The sequence below is a fragment of the Mus musculus genome, chromosome 5 (assembly GCF_000001635.26).
Source record: "Mus musculus strain C57BL/6J chromosome 5, GRCm38.p6 C57BL/6J".
NCBI lineage: Eukaryota > Metazoa > Chordata > Mammalia > Rodentia > Muridae > Mus > Mus musculus.
This window is the reverse complement of record NC_000071.6, coordinates 115,670,575-115,687,713: the sequence shown is the minus strand read 5'-3', so window position 1 is coordinate 115,687,713 and position 17,139 is coordinate 115,670,575. Positions and strand designations below refer to the sequence as shown.

General features: G+C 43.5%; 1 protein-coding gene across 8 annotated transcripts in view; it reads left to right on the top strand.

The window, feature by feature from the left end:
- The window catches only part of Bicdl1 (BICD family like cargo adaptor 1), an 83,671-nt gene that overhangs the window by 44,131 nt on the left and 22,401 nt on the right, over positions 1-17,139 (top strand). For 5 of the 8 annotated variants that reach the window (NR_151599.1, NR_151598.1, XM_006530489.3 and 2 more), the window contains exons 3-4: positions 14,518-14,634; positions 15,559-15,570. Coding sequence is in view for 5 of the 8 variants with exons in the window: in XM_006530489.3 (XP_006530552.1) it covers positions 14,518-14,634; positions 15,559-15,570 (129 nt within the window). In the remaining 3 variants the exon portion in view is untranslated. The remainder of the gene's footprint in view (positions 1-14,517; positions 14,635-15,558; positions 15,571-17,139) is intronic. The other 3 variants (XR_003955719.1, XM_006530487.3, NM_001080808.2) reach the window with 1 other exon arrangement.

The following is a 17,139-nucleotide window of genomic DNA, read 5'->3' as shown; positions in this document are numbered from 1 at the left end:
CATTCAGGAAGAAATACCAATCTGATGTTTGTTCTGATCATGAATCTGACCAGAGGCCGATATGAGGACAGTCTGTCCCCTAGGCCACCGCCCTGTGGTGGTAGCATTATCTTGGGCCTTAGCCTCAGTTACTTTATAAAACAGGATGAATTCTACTTCTTCCATAGTATCCTTAGGTAAAATAACAAATGTTAAGCAGAGCAGTGCTTGGACATGGAAAATATCTCACAAAACCTGAGGCCAGCAACATGATCTATGCTGTTAGCATGAACAGTGTCTTGAATGTACAGCCTGTTCACACACTCCTTGGTTTGTTTAATGACAAGTTCCCCAAAAATTTCAAGCTCCACACAATGGTGAGTGCATTTTGCCCCAGCTATGCTGGAGGCTGAGGCAGGAGAACAGTTGAGCCTCAAGGTTTTGAGGCAAGCTTTGAACAATAGCAAGATCCAGACGCAAAATGGGGGAGGGAGTCTGGGAGTGTACCTCAGTGGTATAGCATGCCTGAGACCCTCAGTTCTATTCCCAATGTGGTCTTCCTTCCCCTAAATTCAACTCCCATCTTCTATCAAATGATAATGACCTTGTAAAAGAAAGGATTTTAATTGACGGTTTCTGTAGAGGGCACAGGGAAAGAATTTGAGGGTTCTAAGTGTTAAAAGTTTCCACATGCAAGAGCAGTGTGAGGGTACAGGGAGAGGCACGAGCAGAAAACCCACGGATTAGTCCTGGGTAGTTTACATCAAAGCCTGGAGAAAGTCGGCTGGAGCCTATGAGGACAAACAGTACCCTGTACCAGTGCCGGGTCATTGGCATCAGATGGAATTAGCTCTCTAATACCCTGGGGATACTGCTGGGACCTTGCTAAAGGGGCATTTCTGGGACTTAGATTAATCCTGTTTCTATTTTCTACGGTCATAGCTGGACTGACTGACTCATTTAAAGTATTGAAATCTCATCTCGCACAATTTGTTTTGATTAAGGAACCAAGATGAGTTAGAGACATAGTCTCTGCATTTATGCTGTTGGTTAAAAAAAATACCAAGTACAAGTAAATAAGTTAAAATAAATGTTCTTACTCCTTAGCCATGTTTTAGTGTTATCTCTCTAGTTAAGTCCCCTCGTAAGCTATGTGACTGCAGGAGAAAATTTAAGTACTCGAATTTTCCTTGTTATTATTTGGCACAGCCGTGTGTCTCTGTGACGCCGTTGTCTTCGGGTGAGGACCTCGTGTTCTCCATAGATCTCATCTGTTGTGCACCTCCCCAGCCTTCCTGTTGATTTTGGAAAGTTTCACAGGCATTTCCATACCATCCTCTTCTGAAGGCGCAAACTGTTCGTGATCCAGGAAGTCCACTGTATTTCCAACCCTGAGGCACCAGGCTGTATTCTGAGGACTTTCCTTCCATTGCCCTCCTGACCCTTTGGGGCTCCTCTTCTCCGACTGTGTCGGGGCTGTTAGAGAAGGGCCAGGACGGATTAGAGCTGCATTGGAGCTGACGTTCCTTCTGTCCTCCGTTGGTCCCTTTGCCCCATTGTCATGGCTTGCTCAGTCTCTGTGAGACCGGCGCTTGTTGCTGCATTTTATAAGGATGAAGATTAAAACGGTAATGGCAACGGCAGCATCTAACATTAGGTTATGTCTCTGGCACAGCCTCAGGAGGGATTCCCTCAGCCCCGGATCAGGCAGACTTGGAATTTCTGAGGTTACACAGTACAGTAACTGTTACGAGAAGAAAAGTCACATTCTTTTTAAATACTGTGTTTGGAAGACATTATCCCCGCGAGAACTCAGTCATAATTTACCTCTGTCTGCAAGGAAAGCGTATTAAGTAAGTAGTGTCCCATCTATGCTGGAGTTAAATCAAGGCCAGACCAGCAGATTAGCATAGAGGATTGTGGTATTGATTATGTAAGTCCTCAGAAAAACCTTACAAATCTTTTCTCTCAAACCTTTTTTAAAAAAGGTTTACTTATTTGTATGAATGTTTTGCCTGTGTGTCTGTATGTGTATACACCACATATATACCTGGTGCTGATGGAGGTTAGAAAGGGGCATCAGATCCCCCAGAAATGGAAGTAAGATGGGCACCAAACATTAGTACAGCCACAAGTGCTCTTAACCTCTGAGCCAGCTCCTCAGCCCCTTCTCTCTAAATTCCTATTTATTTATTTATTTATTTATGTTTATAAACCATCGAGAGGGGTCTGATAGTGAATGACGGTCCTCTTTCATAAGTGAAAGCGGACTAGCATGTGTCCCTTTTCCCTCAGTGGATGCTTGGACTGCTGCGGTTCCTGGCCTCTGACACTGAGGAGTTACGTCAGTGATGGGGAGTCAAAGAATGGTCATGACAGAACTGCTACTGTGTTCTGTGTCTGAAGCTAGCTCAAATCAAACCAGAGTAAACCAGCCTTCTCTCTCTCCAGGGTGTACACGTCTTAAATGTCAGAGTGGCTTTCACGCATACTGCTTCTACACAGGACCACAGGCCACAGCAGCCTCATCAGGCCTTTCCTGTGAACTCACGTGCGTTCCCACGCTAGAGCACTGGACATTATTCTAGAGTAGGATTCTTACTAGCCCTGACAAGCATCTAGAACATAGCTATTTGTTTTTTAGCCCCCACCCCCACCCCCCCAAAAAAGGAAAGAACATGAAATGGAAGCCAAGAGTTTACTGGCCTGACCCTCACACATGTTCATGCCCTATGCTGATAAGTCTGTCTCTTTTCACTGTGCCTCAGTTCCACACTTGCAAATTTAAATTAGTGGCTTAAACCAGATCCTACCAAGGTTTCAACTTTTTCAAGTTATGTATGTTCTTTATAGGAAATATCAGTATTCTATTTCAGACTTTTACTTAATAATAATAGCTGTCTGGGGCTGGAGAGATGGCTCAGTGCTTAAGAGCACTGACTGCTCTTCCAGAGGTCCCAGGTTCAAATCCCAGTACCCACATGGTGACTCACAACCATCTGTAATGGGATCTGACGCCCTCTTGTGGTGTGTGTGAAGACAGCAACAGAGGACTCATACAGTCAATCAATCAATCTTTTTTAGAAGTAGGAATGATTTAAAATAATAATAGCTATCATATACTACATGCTTAATCTGCGCCAAACATCTTGTGGTTTTTGTTTTTCAATGCTGTCTTTCATACAGGGTAATCAGTCACCTTTCAGATAGGAAAATTTGTATAAGTAGTTGAATGATTCTCTCAAAGACATGTAGCTGTGTATTTTGTTCTTCTTTCTCTTAAGCTAATTATCATACTTTGCCTTAGTCCTGTGCTTAACCCACCTGCTAATTTGTACAAATGTGTATTCTTTGTTCTGCCTTGGCTGTTCCACTCCAGCTACTAAGACACAGGGGAACTCTGTGTATGTTCAGAGTTGAAGACTTTTCAAAGTAAACAATGTTGCCTCTGGTGTTGGTTGTGCCTTGTTACATCTCGTGATCAGCTTCCTTGTCAGGGCAGTTCTTGATCTCCATCTCTCCCATGTTACCTATAGGGGTTTTTTTTTTTTAAATCTCCTAAATTGATGTCCTCCTATGAATTTACGTATTTTTTAAAAGTAAAAAGCTTTATTTTTCCTTGTTAATAAAATGGCACCACTGGCATCCAGAAGAGAAACAAGACTCAGACATCTTACGGGAAAAGGAGTATGTATACTCTAAAGAGAGACGGTATAGATTCCTGAGAATACTCAGATATTACGGAGAGTATTCAGTGTGTTTTATATTTATCAGTAGTTGTGCATAGTTGTGTAATACACTGTTGTATTTCTTTTTTTAACACACACACACGTATGTGTGTGTGTATGTATGTGTATATATATATTTATTTATTTATTTATTTATTTATTTATTTAGTGTATGTGTGCTCTGCTGCATATACAGCCATAGGCCAGAAGGGGATATCAGATCCCCCTTACAGATCAGCCACCATGTGGTTGCTGGGAATTGAACTCAAGACCTCTGGAAGAGCAGCCAGTGTTCTTAACCTTTAAGCCATCTCATCAGACCTTACACTGTGGTATTTATATTTGCATATAGGGAGCCAGAGAGATGGCTCAGCAGTTAAGAATACCTGAAGCTCTTATAGGGAACCAGGCAGGATTTAGTTCCTGGTATCCGTGCCAGACAGCTCATGATCACCTGTAGTTCCAAGGGCTCTGACACCCTCTCCGTCCTCCATGGTTACCTGCATACATGTCCACATAGTAACATGCAGACACTCATACACACAGAATAAAGATAAATCTCCAAAAGATAAAATAAATGTACATATGATGTGTGAAGAGAGCAGGGTAACTGGTTTATCTGTTTCCACATAAGTCCTTTCTTTGTATCAAGAACAAACAAAAGCTGTTTCTTTAACTTTGATGAAATAGTCAAATAGTCACTGTTGTCAACAGTGATTATCATATTATAACAATAGGACACTGAGGTATTCCCTAACTTCATCCCATATCCACTTACCGTCCTCTCTCTCTTCCCCCCATACCCTTGCTAACCTCTAGCAATCACTACTCTGCCTCTGCTTCTTGGAGATCAGCATTTAAGCCTCCACCCAAAGCCCAAGTGTGCAATGCTTGTTTTTCTGTGCCCGACACCCTTCACTTAAGTATCTGAGCTCTCTCTCTACTACTGCTGATGACAGAATTTTATTATATATTGAATATCATGTTATGTATAAAACCTGATTTTGTCTTCAGTTCATATGCTGGAAGTCAAACCTAGACAAGATTGGACACTTACATCATGTTCATCTTTCCCTTTCCCCAGCTTCTCCCATGTCTCCCTGCCTTACTACCTCTCAAAATCAAAGCCTCCTTCTCTGTCACCGTCACATACACATGCACACATGCACACAAATACAACCTGCTGAGTCTGTCTGCTGTTGCTTGTGTATATAGGGTTACAGGCCTGACCACTTGGTATTGGATAAACAGTAGAGGGCTCATCCCTGGAGAGGACTCACTTTCCTGTTCCCAGCAGTCCTTAGCTCTGTTAGGTCCTTATCTAGGGTGGGGCCTCGTGAGATTATCCCTTTCCTATTAGCACACCTATTGACATTGCCCCTGTTAGGTCTTTTTTAGGTGATCATATTGCTCCAGTATACGTGACGCTTCCCTGTCATCTCTAGAAGACACAATCCCACAGCAAATTTCCTGGTCCTCTGGCTCTTAGTAACCCTGCATCTACTCTTCAGAAATGTCCCCTGAGTCTTGGGTGTCAGGTTGTTCTCTGCAACAGTCTGTCTATTGAAAAGAGAAGGATGGTTTGGTTTGGTTTGGTTTGGTTTGGTTTGGTTTGGTTTGGTTTGGTTTGGTGAGGGGTTAGAGCTGTACTGATGTATGTGTATAAGGATAGATACGTAGAGTGCTGTTAGGAATTATGCTGGTTTAGAAAAGTGATGGTTCTCCTCCAAGGTCCAGGACCTCACTAGCCCTGAGTAGTTGATTAGATTTTCAGTACCAGGAATGATTTCCCTCCTGTTGAGCAGATGTTAAGTTCAATTAGATGGGTATTGGTTACTGCTGAGATATAAATGCCACTATTGCATCCCTAGGGACATGCTGCTGTCCTGGTTTGAATAACGGTGGCTCGGTAGACTCATATGTATGGATACTTGCTCCCTAATTGGTAGACCTGCTGGGACAGGATGAGAGGTGTGTCAGTTTTGGGCAGGCTTTGAGGTTTCAAAAGACTCACAGAATTCCCACTGTGCTCTCTGCCTCTTGCTTTTGAGGCATGAACTCTCAGCTGGGTTGCCACTGAGCCTTGGAGCTGGAGGGTCCTGCCTGTATGCTCTGCAGTTTGAGGGTTTCAGGTTGCATGTTGATACATTTATAGTTAATTCTTGTTGAAGGTAATAGGTATGGGTCTAATTTCATTTTTCTAGCACCTTGTGTTGAAGATGCTCTTTTCTCTAGTGCATGTTTTGGATCTTTGTCAACTATCCACTACCTATAGCTATGTGTACTCATGTGTGGGTCTTCTGTTTTGTTCTGTTGGTCTACAGTTGGTTTCAATGACAGTAACATACTGCTTATTACTATGGCTCTGTAATATGTCTTCAAATCTGGAATGGTAATGTCTCTAGCATTATAGCTTTTACTCAGGATTGCTTTGGCTAGCCAGGATCTTGTGTGGTTCCAGATGAGGTTTTAGGATAATTTTCTTCTCTTTCTGAGAATAACGAGATACAGATTTTGATGGAATTGGTGTGTAAGTAGCTTTTGGTAGAATGTGGGTGGTCTTTCCATTTTCTAGTATGTATCTCAATCTTCAGAGATACGAAGTTTTCCTTGTAGAGTTCCTTCACCTCCTTGGTTAGCTTTATTAACGATTTTACTTCTAGGACGTTGTGAATGGGAGTGTGAGCATGAGCTCTTCCTTAGAGTATCTGTTGTCAGTGTATAGGAAAGCTGGTCATTGCTGGTTGATTCTGTGTCCCACCACTTTGCTGACATTGTTGATCATTTCTGTAAGCGTTCTCATGGAGATTTTTGGATCTCTCACGTATAATAGCATCTGCAAACAGGAATACTTTGATTTCTTCTTTCCCTATTTGACTTTCTCTAGTTTCCTTAGTGCTCCCGTAAGTGCTTGGTGCTCTGTATTCATAAGGGGTAGGGATAGCGGACAGCTCTGCCATTCTGGTTTTAATGGGTTTGTTTCTAGTTTTCTCCTTTTCAGGTGGTGGTGCCAGGGATATTTCCTGGATAGCCTTTGCTATTAGGGCTATATTCCTTCCAGTCCTGTGCTATTTAGGCCTTTTATCATGAAGACACTTACATTTGGTTAAAGGCCTTTTCAGCCTGTGTTGATAATGTGATTTTAGTCTTGAAGTCCTGTTTGGGTTTATTGTTGTTGTTGTTGTTGTTGTTGTTGTTGTTGTTGTTGTTGTTGTTACATTTGTTGACTTGTTGGCCAATATGTTGAACTATCCCTGCATTTCTGGGATAAAGTCAACTTGGTCACAGTAGATAATCCTTTTTATTATGCCCATACTGATTTATTTACAAGCCTTTTTGTTTATTTGTTTGTTGTTGGGGGAGGTTGTTTGTTTGTATTTGGTTTTTCGAGACAGGGTTTCTCTGTGTAGCCCTGGCTGTCCTGGAACTCACTTTGTAGACCAGGCTGGCCTCGAACTCAGAAATCCGCCTGCCTCTGCCTCTGCCTCCCAAGTGCTGAGATTAAAGGCATGCACCACCACCGCCCGGCTACAAGCCTTTTTTTTTTTTTTTGAGAATTACTTAATGTATGTTCACCAGGGATATTGGTCTGTAACTCTTTACCTTACTTTGGAATTAGTTGAATACTGTATTCAATTGTAGAAGGAGTTTGGAAGTGTTCCTTCTGTTTCTACTTACTTGAATACTGTGAGAAGGATTTGAAAGTCTGGTAGCGTTGTGCTGTGGATTCCTGTGGGCCTGGGCTTGTTTGAGTCTCCCCACTTGTTACAGGTCTAGTTAGGTTGCTGTTCTTGTCTTGCTTTAACTTTAGTAGTTTGGATAAGTCTAGAAATTAGTTTATTTCTTTGAGATGTTTCCAACTTAGTGGAATGCAAGTTTTTGTTTTCGAAACAAAGTCTCATTGTGTATCCCTGACTAGCCTAGAAGTCTCTGTGGAAACCAGGCTGTCTTCAAACTCAAAGAGATCCTCCTGCCAGCTCTAGTCCTGGGTTTGTGCTGCTTTCTAGACCTAGTGTGGGAGTACATGTCTGTAAAATATTCCCTTATAATCCAAATTTCTTGGTGTCTGTTTCAATATTTCTGATTGGGTGGCTGCCTCTCATTCTCCCCTTGGTTAGTCACGTCAGACGTCTGTCAATCTTATTTATATGCTCAGAGGACCGCACCTTAGAGTCATTGACCCTTTGTATTGTTTCCGGTTTATTATTTCTGTTCTTTTTGTTATTTCTTGCTATCCCCTGGATTTTGGGTTGTTTTGTTGCTTTTTCCAGATTCTTAGGTTTTATCATTAAGTCGTTTATTTGTTCTCTTCCTAGTTTTTTACATAGGCACTTAGAGCAGTGCATTTGCTCATAGCCTGCCTTTAGTGTGCCCAGAGGGTTGGTGTGTTGTCATTTTCACTTAGAGTATTTTCTTTCTTGATTTCTTCACAACTTTGTGCACTTATGAGAGGGGTTTGTTTTGTTTTGTTTTGTTTTCTGTCTATTTTATCCTTGGATGCTGATCAAGTATATGGCCTTTGGTGTTTAGGTGAAATATTCTGGATACCTGTTAGTCCATTTGATGCATAATATCACTTAATTCTGATATTTTTCTTCTCTCTCTCTCTTTTTTTTTTTTTGTTCAGATGACCTATCTTTTGGAGAAAATGGGATACTGAAATCACCTACTGGTGATGTTAATCTGTGTTTTTAATTCCATTAGTATACTTTTATGAATTTGGGCACACCAGCATTGAATTGTAATGCTGTATTGGTTAATTTCTTATTGGTGTGATAAAACCCCATGATCAAGGAAACTTTAAAAAGAAAGCATTGGATTAGGCATGGGGTTTCAGAGGATCAGGGTCCATGATGGGAGGGAAGGCACGGTGGGTGGCAGGAACATCCAAGAGCTCATAACTGCCAGCTGAAGCAGGAACCTCGGGCACACTGCGGATGATGAGAATCTTCTGAAACCTTAAAGCCTGCCCCAGGGACTTCCTAATCCTTCCCAGACGGTCCAGCTCGTCCACATACTCAGAACCTGAGCCTATAGCAGCCATTCTCATCCCCACGACCATGAATGTGTTCCTGGTTAACTGTTGCCTTGAGTAGAAGGAAGTTTCTTTTTCTCTTGTGATGAGCTCAGCTTGAGGTCTGTTTTGTCAGGTGGTAGGACAGACAGCTCCTAATGACACCTGAGTGCTTTTTTATCCTGTCACTCAGGAGTGGTGCTGATCTTAAAAGCTGAGTGTCTTGTAGACACTGGGAAGAGGATTAATTCACTCATCCATTCTGTCTTTTGATTAGAGAAGTGATGTTACTCGTATTTAAAGTAATTTATTGAAAGGTGTTATTGCAGTCACCTTGTTGTGGGGCTTTTTTCTGGTTTTTTTGTTTGTTTGTTTTTAGTTGTTCTTTTTATATTTCAGAAATTTATAGCTTCCTTTTTTTCTTTTTACAGTCTCTTGACTGTGTTTCCTTTCTCCAGAAATAGTTATTTCTTCCAATATTTGATTTAGTGTTAGTCTGCTGGATATGAATTTGGATACTGGAATTTTTTTTTCCCCCTTTGACTATGGTAGATAGGTCTGGGTACTCAGTTAGTGGTCTCTTAAAAGCTGGAGCTCCAGGCCTTTTTGGCTTTTAAAGTTTCATTTAGAAACCAGCATTCCTCTGGTGGGTTCCCCTTGTATGGCTTGTAGCTTTCAATACCTTTTCTTTGCCCTGTATGCTTAGTGTTCTGACTGCGATATGCTGTGTGGAGTTTCTTTTCTGGCCTTGTCTGTTTGGCCTTTTGTGTTCTTGTATGAGTGTGTCTTTCCTTAGTTTGAGGAAGTTTTCTTCTAGGATCTTGTTGATGGCCTGGTCTGTGCCATTCACCTGGGATTCTTCTCTCTTTCTCTCTCTCTCTCTCCCTCTCTCTCTCTCTCTCTCTCTCTCTCTCTCTCTCTCTCTCTCATCTGTGCCTGTAATTGGAAGATTTGGTCCCTCCCAGTGTCCCCTGTCACCACTGTGTTCCTTTGGATTTCCTGTCCTCTGCTTGTGGGATCTCAGTCTCTCTCCTACCCTCACGTTCTGACATTCTGGCTTCTCCTTGGTCCTTTCTACTTGTATGGCTTCCAACTGGGTTTTCTAGTGCTGTTGGCTTGTTGAGTTTTTCAATTCTCTGAATTCTTTGACAAAGGTTATGATTGTTTTCATTTCTGCATTTGGCGTTCATCAAGGTAGTTGGAAGCATTTCATTAGAAAACATGCTGAAGGGCCAGTGAGTAGGACGAGGGGCATGCTATCCTGTCCTTTCACATGGCGTTAGTTCTGTGGTGTGAGCTGGATGTGTGGACCCTGCCCTTTGGTTGTGTCTGATACTAGATTGCCGTGGATTAGGGCAGTGCGGGGCTGTGCGACCCGAAGTCAGGTAAAGCTGTGGGCTGGAGCTAGACCTGTGGCTATGGAGATGTCAGAGGCGCATATGGAATATCCTTTTTTGTCTTTCTGATAACCGTTCCAACCAAGGCGTGTGATTATCTCAGGGTTTGATTTTCATGCTAAGTATAATTAGTGATGCTGACCAGTTTGTATGTTTATTGACATTTCTATCCCTTCTGTTGAGAATTGTGTCAGTTGCCATTTTTAAAATCTGATTATATATGCTGCATTGTTTGAATTCTTATATATTCTGGGCATTAATCTCAGTTTAATAGTTGGCAGATATTTATTCCCATTTTGTAGACTGTCTTTCTACTCTTGTTTCCTTTTTTCTATGAAAGCTTGCTTTGGTTGATATGATCCACCCCCCTATTGGGTTGGCTTTTTATTTTTTTCTTTTTCTTTCTTTTTTCCTCCCTCAAGACAGGGTTTCTTGTTTGTTTGTTTGTTTGTTTTTTCGAGACAGGGTTTCTCTGTGTAGCCCTGGCTGTCCTGGATCTTACTCTGTAGACCAAGCTGGCCTTGAACTACCTGCCCCTGCCTCCAGAGTGCTGGCATTAAAGGCTTATACCACCACTGCCTGTCCCATTTTTTTGTTTTCTTTTGTTTTGTTTTGCTTTTATTGCCTGTGCTTGGGAGATTAAAAATCTTTGCAGACTAAGAACTTGAATTATTTTAATTTTGGGATTTTACATTTAAACCTTTGATCTGTTTAAATTGGTTTTTATGTGTGTGGGAGATAAAGATCTAGTTTCTATGTTCTACATACATTATTCTCCAGTGTATATTGTTTTTGTCTTTGTCAAAACTTGGGTTCTGTATTCTTTTCTCTTTGGCCCATGTGACTTTTGTTCTTTCTGGGATTTGAACACAGGACCTTCTGAAGAGCAGTCAGTGCTCTTAACCACTGAACCATCTTTCCAGCCCCCATTCTTGGTATATCTTGAAGTTAAATGTATACTGTCTCTGGCTTTGCTGGTTTCATAAATCTTTTTTATGTTTTAGGGGTGCTTTTTTTCTATGAAAAATGCCGTGGCATTTTGATAGGAATTACATTGAATCTGTAGAACACTTTGAGCAATATCAACATCTTAACAATATTCTTCCAATACATTCAAGAACATGGTGTGTGTCTGTGTGTGTACATATGTATCTTCTTTAGTTTTTTTTTAATTGGCATTTTATAACTTTCATTTTGGAGATCATTTACTGGTAGGCTACAAGGAAGGTTAAAGCATTTAAGAACCCTTATTAAAAGTAGGTTTTGAAAGATCTAAGCCTACACAATTCAACCCACTGGGGACCAAACATTAAAATATTTGAACCTATGGAGTCCTTTCTCATTCAGAGCTCCCCGGTGTATGGCAGCCTTCTATAACATACATGATGTTCCGAGTACTTGGGTTTTTGTTTTGTTTAAAAAGGTAGGTGGCAGGTTGGGGGTGATAAGTGCCTTTGGTCTCAGAAGGCAGAGGACGGTGTGTTTCCCTGAGTTTGAGGCTAGTCTGGTCTGCATGGTTAGCTTTCATACCAGCTCAGAGTACATAGTGGGCTCTGTCTGAAAATGTAAAACAACAAAAACCTACCTAAAATAAATACAAAGACAGCTGATCTTTGGAAGGGTCTCTTACTACTGCCCAGTGTCCTGAATTAGAGATAGAGAAACAGATGTCCCTTCAGGACTGCTCTGTGATAACAGGTAAAAGAATATCTTTATAATTTGGGTCTTGTTTGTTTTTGAGATAGGACATAACCCAGTCTGGCTTCGGTCTGAAGATAATTCTCCTGTCTTGGCCTCTTGAGTGCTGGGACCACAGATGGGCATTCCCACGCCCAGTTGAATATGTTTATAATTTAGAGAAGAAACACAGAGATTAAATGACTCATTTAATTTATGGACATCATATTGGAAAGAATGAAAAGCTGTTTGCTCTTTACTTTTTCCATGTCACCTTCTGTCGTCTTGGAGCCAAAGTGGCTCTCTTTAGAGAACCTGCTAGTACCTAGCTCAGAGATGTCACAACTCACTGTGCAGCTAAGGCCTTCATGACGCTTCCTGATACTTTGATCAGAAAACATTTAGAGCCTTAGAGAGGAGTGTAGGTGTGTATATACACTTAAGAGGGGTGTGTGTGTGTGTGTGTGTGTGTGTGTGTGTGTGTGTAGAAATAGCTAATATTCATTCTTTTAGTCATATCTAGAGGTCTGAACTTGATCAAAAATCTAGGGACATAGATTGTTCAACAGGCTAAGATGCTTCCTACTAAGCCTGACAACCTACGTCCATCCCTGGACCCCCCCATGGTGAAGAGAGACTGAACCCTTTCTCTAGGGCAGCCCCATTGAAGTCGGTTACCCCAGGAGCGTTCCTCGGGCCGGCTAGACTGGATCTGTAGATGGCTTCTCTTTGGCTTCGACAGAATCACCCTTCCCTGAGTTACCCAGGGCTTTACAGATCTAAGTGTGTTTGAGGGGAAGAAGAGGAAAGAGGAGGGCACGCTCTCTCACACGCAAATCCTGAGTTTAGATGTGTGTGTACACGGCAGAAAAGAGAAGGAATACTTGGGAAAGGGACCAAGGGAAGGGTCTGGGTGTGGATGTATACAAAGCACATGATAAACACACGGAAGTGACATGAAGAGCCCAGTGTTGTGTATTCTTTAAACAGTATTTTTTTTAATCTGAATATTTCAACCTCCCAAATTTAATGAATTCACAACAAGCAGTCAAACTGTAGTGTGTGAGAGTTTTAATGATGGGCCCTCCATGCCATTGTAAGAAATTTCAAGTGTGCTAAATAAAACCTCTTGGCATTTAAAAATGGCTTGCCCATGTGAGCAGTGGGAGATGGGGAGGTGGGTAAAGCTTCTTCAAACTGTGGGAGGCAGGATTGCAGCCCAGCTCTGAGGGCAGCCCAGGACTTACTCCCTCGGCTGTCACTGGTCTGTGGCAGCTCCTCTCCCTCCTTCCCTGCCTGTGTTCCTCCTCAGAGGTAGCACAGGAAGTGTCCCCACAGTCGCTGCCTTGGTAAAGGTTACTGCTGTGACTTCTACGTGAGAAGGCACCTGTTTGATAGTGCTTGAGAAATCTAAAATGGCTAGCAGTACTGAAGGTAAGCTTGAGTTCTAACAGAGAGGGTGCTTGCTTTGGGTTTACCCTGCTTTGTGTTTTATGATTTATTATTTAAAAGGTAAAAATAGAGAGTCTGGTTGCCAGGTGTGGTGGCGCACACCTTTAGTCCCAGCAGAGGCAGACGGATTTCTGAGTTGGAGGCCAGCGTGGTCTACAGAGTGAGTTCCAGGACAGCCAGGGCTAAAACCCTGTCTCGAAAAACAAAAAAAAACAAAACAAAACAAACAAAAAGTTTTCATTTAGCAGAAATACATTAAGACTTATATGTGGTTCTCTAGTCCAGTGAGGTAATATATGTTAAGTTTATGGAACCAAAGCAGGAGCAAAGATAGACAACTGATGACATTCTTCTTGAAGGTAGAAAGAGCTGTTGAAGACAGACCCTTTATGGAGTGCCTCACGGAACAGCTCAGCAGATACCTCAACAATGTCACCCCCCCCCTTCTCTGAAAACAATTCCTAACTATTCCAGAGCATGGGGATCTTTCCCTCAAGCTTTCTCAGCTCCAGCGCCCTCAGAGCGATCCCAGAGTGCCCTTGCTGGGCTCTGTGGCTTTCCTCTGACAGGGCAGCATGGTGGGCTTCCCCTGGTGACATCAGGCCCTCGTGAGACGTTCTTGCTGACCTTGCTTCAGATCACCTTTGAGGACCCCAACCCAGACAGCTGGGAGTGTCACAAGTGTCCCTCAGAATTCATGTTCCGATCCATACTATACATGGTGGGGAGCTCTAAACAGCATTCATGTTGAAGAGAAGCCATACAACAACAGACAAGGTAAAACGATGTCTGTAGTGATGGCTGGGGAAATGGAGGGGAGGGGCGTGATAGAGGATTCCTGAAGGGGCTGAGGGATCTGTAATCCTAGCGCTTAGGACTGATGCAGGAGGGTTGCTGGAAGTTCAGCCCAGCCCAGACTACACAGTGAGGCCTGTCTCAAAATAAACAAAAACCCAAGACAGAAGGTAGTAAGGCCACTTTAGTGTTGTAAAACATTGATACTTTCTTACTTTAGTAGATACTCTATGAGCTTCTGTATACAGAATGATGCTGATGCTAGCTAGCATCCGAGGACCGACTTGTTTCTGGACCTGTTTCCTCTGGTCAGTGAAGTAGCCTCAGACCTAGGCTGTCATTTATGGTGAAAGTGGAAACCAACACTCACCCTAAAGTTCTGTGGGACACACGTGCAAAGAGAGACTTGAGAATCACAGCGGACTTTCCTTGCACACTCCCTTTGATCCATTCTGAAACATCTTGTCTCTTGCAGGCATCTGAAGTTGAGAGACAGCTCTCCATGCAGGTCCATGCTCTCAAAGAAGACTTCCGGGAGAAAAATTCCTCCACCAACCAGCATATCATCCGGCTGGAGAGTCTGCAGGCCGAGGTGAGGGAGCGCCTGCGTGGCCGCACCTGAAACTGTCCTCTGGGTATTTGGATAAAGAGTCCTCTGAGCTTGTCAATAAACCCCCTGCTCTCTAGAAAAAGTTCTGAAACATCTAAAGAGACGTTCCTGTGAGAACTTAAGTGGGCACACTTGCTTCTTGCTCCTGTGGGTAGCCTGTTGTCTGGAAGAATAACGCTGTTGAGAGTTACAGCTGAGGGAGTAGAAATCAGGAATGACCTACTTTTTACTGAACAGTTCCTACAGGGAGCGCCTTGCTGGTCTACCACACACAACTGAGGAAGGACGTTGCCCCCTTCTTCATTCCTCTTAGGTCTAGCTCAGTACACCACCATGTTCCAGGCATCACACAAAGAACTCTGAGTACTAACTCACCAGAAGCCCCACAGAGTAGAACAGAAACCTCTGCTTTATAGAAGAGGGTAACAGAAGATGCTGTTGAAGAGTTAACAATGGGAATACTTTGTATGATACCTGAAACGTGGTGATAGTGTAACCTGTTTGAGGCCAGAGCATGGCAGCAAGGGTTGTGCCACCGGCTAGACCAGGGCAAGAGGAATGTCCGTGCTTGTGGAGTGGTCCTGTGAGCAGCATGGGGTCTGCACACAGAGCAAGAGTCACACTAGCTGAAAGGGGGCTCTTCCTGAGGGCAGAGCCCACCTGATCCGCTGCAGGGACCGTCATCCCTTTGCCTGGTGAGACTCTGAGAGAGAGTGCAGAGCCAGATGGCAGAAGCCCCTGTCCTGTGATGAAGGGATCAGCCATCGTGCTTAGCCCAGAGAAACCTTCCCTGCGTCATAAGTGACCTGAGGATGTTTTTCCTAAAGTCTGTCAATATCTTCTCTTTTCTGCCTCCTGTTCCCCTCTTTCCTCCCTTCCCTTGGAATTCCCATCGATATTGAGCAGCAGGTCCTTGAAGTAAGTAGAGATTGCTCCCGTGGGTTCGGCATGCCTGTCTGTGACCATTCGTGTGCATGACTTGCCATTCTACTGCCCCGCCAGGCGCTCCCGCCTCCAAGCTGCCTGCCTTCCTCTTTGCTCCATCTGTTCACTCTCTCTAGCCCCTCAGGAACCAGTTTCCCAGGAGTGTTTACTGCCAGATCTGGTCACAAGTCTTAGGGTATATAGGGGTCGGGTGAGGAAGTTGGCACCCTAGTGCCAAACCCTGGCTTTGTCTAGTGACACTACTGTTTAAAAGGCCAAGCTGAGAAATAATTCCTTTTAAATAAGTAACTTACTTCATAAAACCTGGAACCATAAGTGTATCTTAAGGGCCAATTATATCTCAGAATCCTATTCCCCTGTTACTTTACTGGAAACTGGGAAACCATGATGATCCACGGGACGGAGAATTAAAAGGTCAGAGGGCACTTACGTGAAAATGAACTAGAGTGAAAATCCCCTGTGCATGGGTCAGTGAGAGGAATAGTGAGCCTATTCACCGCAGGGGCTTGCTCCTTTTGGTCTCTTACCCAGGTGCACACTTGAGAGACAATATTTCTTTGTTTGGATAGATACCTGATCTCCCTGGACAAAGGCCATATACCTCACTTCCCCAGGACAGCATCCTATCTGATTGCTTGGTGGCCAGGGAGGAGCTGTGCCCTGAGCACAGCTCTGATGCAGAGTGGGAGCAGCCAAGAGGCTGAGGGGGGGAGGAAAGGCCGAGCCCAGAAGACAGAGATCAGGCCAAACACTTTTTAAATTTCCACTGGAAAAGTGCTGAGTTGGGTCCCCATAATTTACACTAGGAAGAGCCTTAAGACATTCACAGGTTAGAGCACAGAGAAAGAAAGCATCCTGACCATGGCTGGGGAGAATTTATGAGCATGCAGGTGTATCAGAGATCATTGTGGCAGGGAACTAGAATCGGAGAAGCAGGCTGGGTGAGGACCTTCGGGACTCTAGAGGCCTTCCCTTCCCCCAAAGCCAGGGCTACTTGGGAAAGCTTTCTGGAGCCCCTGGGCATGGTGGAGCCCTGGATTAGGCGTTTCTGGACCTGAGGAGCGCTGACTGAGCTTCCTCACAGCAAGCCTGGAAGCCAGAAAAGACTAGGCATCTCTTTCCTCAGTTCTCTCTCTGACACTGAAGAGAGCGGACATACCTTACAAGAGATGCGTGTGTCTTGACACTGACTTCAATGTGCAAAAAATCCAGCACTTCCCATAAGGGAGATCGTTGCTACTTTTCACAGATTTCTTGTTTAAGTTAACCATGAGGCCATTGTCTCATTCTTTCCAGGGCATGGGCTGATGTAGATACTCTATCTTCTGTACCCTTCTGGCATCTCATTAGCCAGGGTCCAGGGTCTGAGCTGGGATGGTAACTCCAGGCAGTGGGAAGAGAAGGCAGAGAGCCTGTTTGTAAGAACACAGCACCTCGTAGGGAACTTCCTGGTGCTTGTGACTTGAGGTGTAGGCAGATCAGGTGCTGTGCTGCCTGGCAGCGCTGAGGTCAGGCAAGGTGGGGCCTTCTCTGACTTATCTC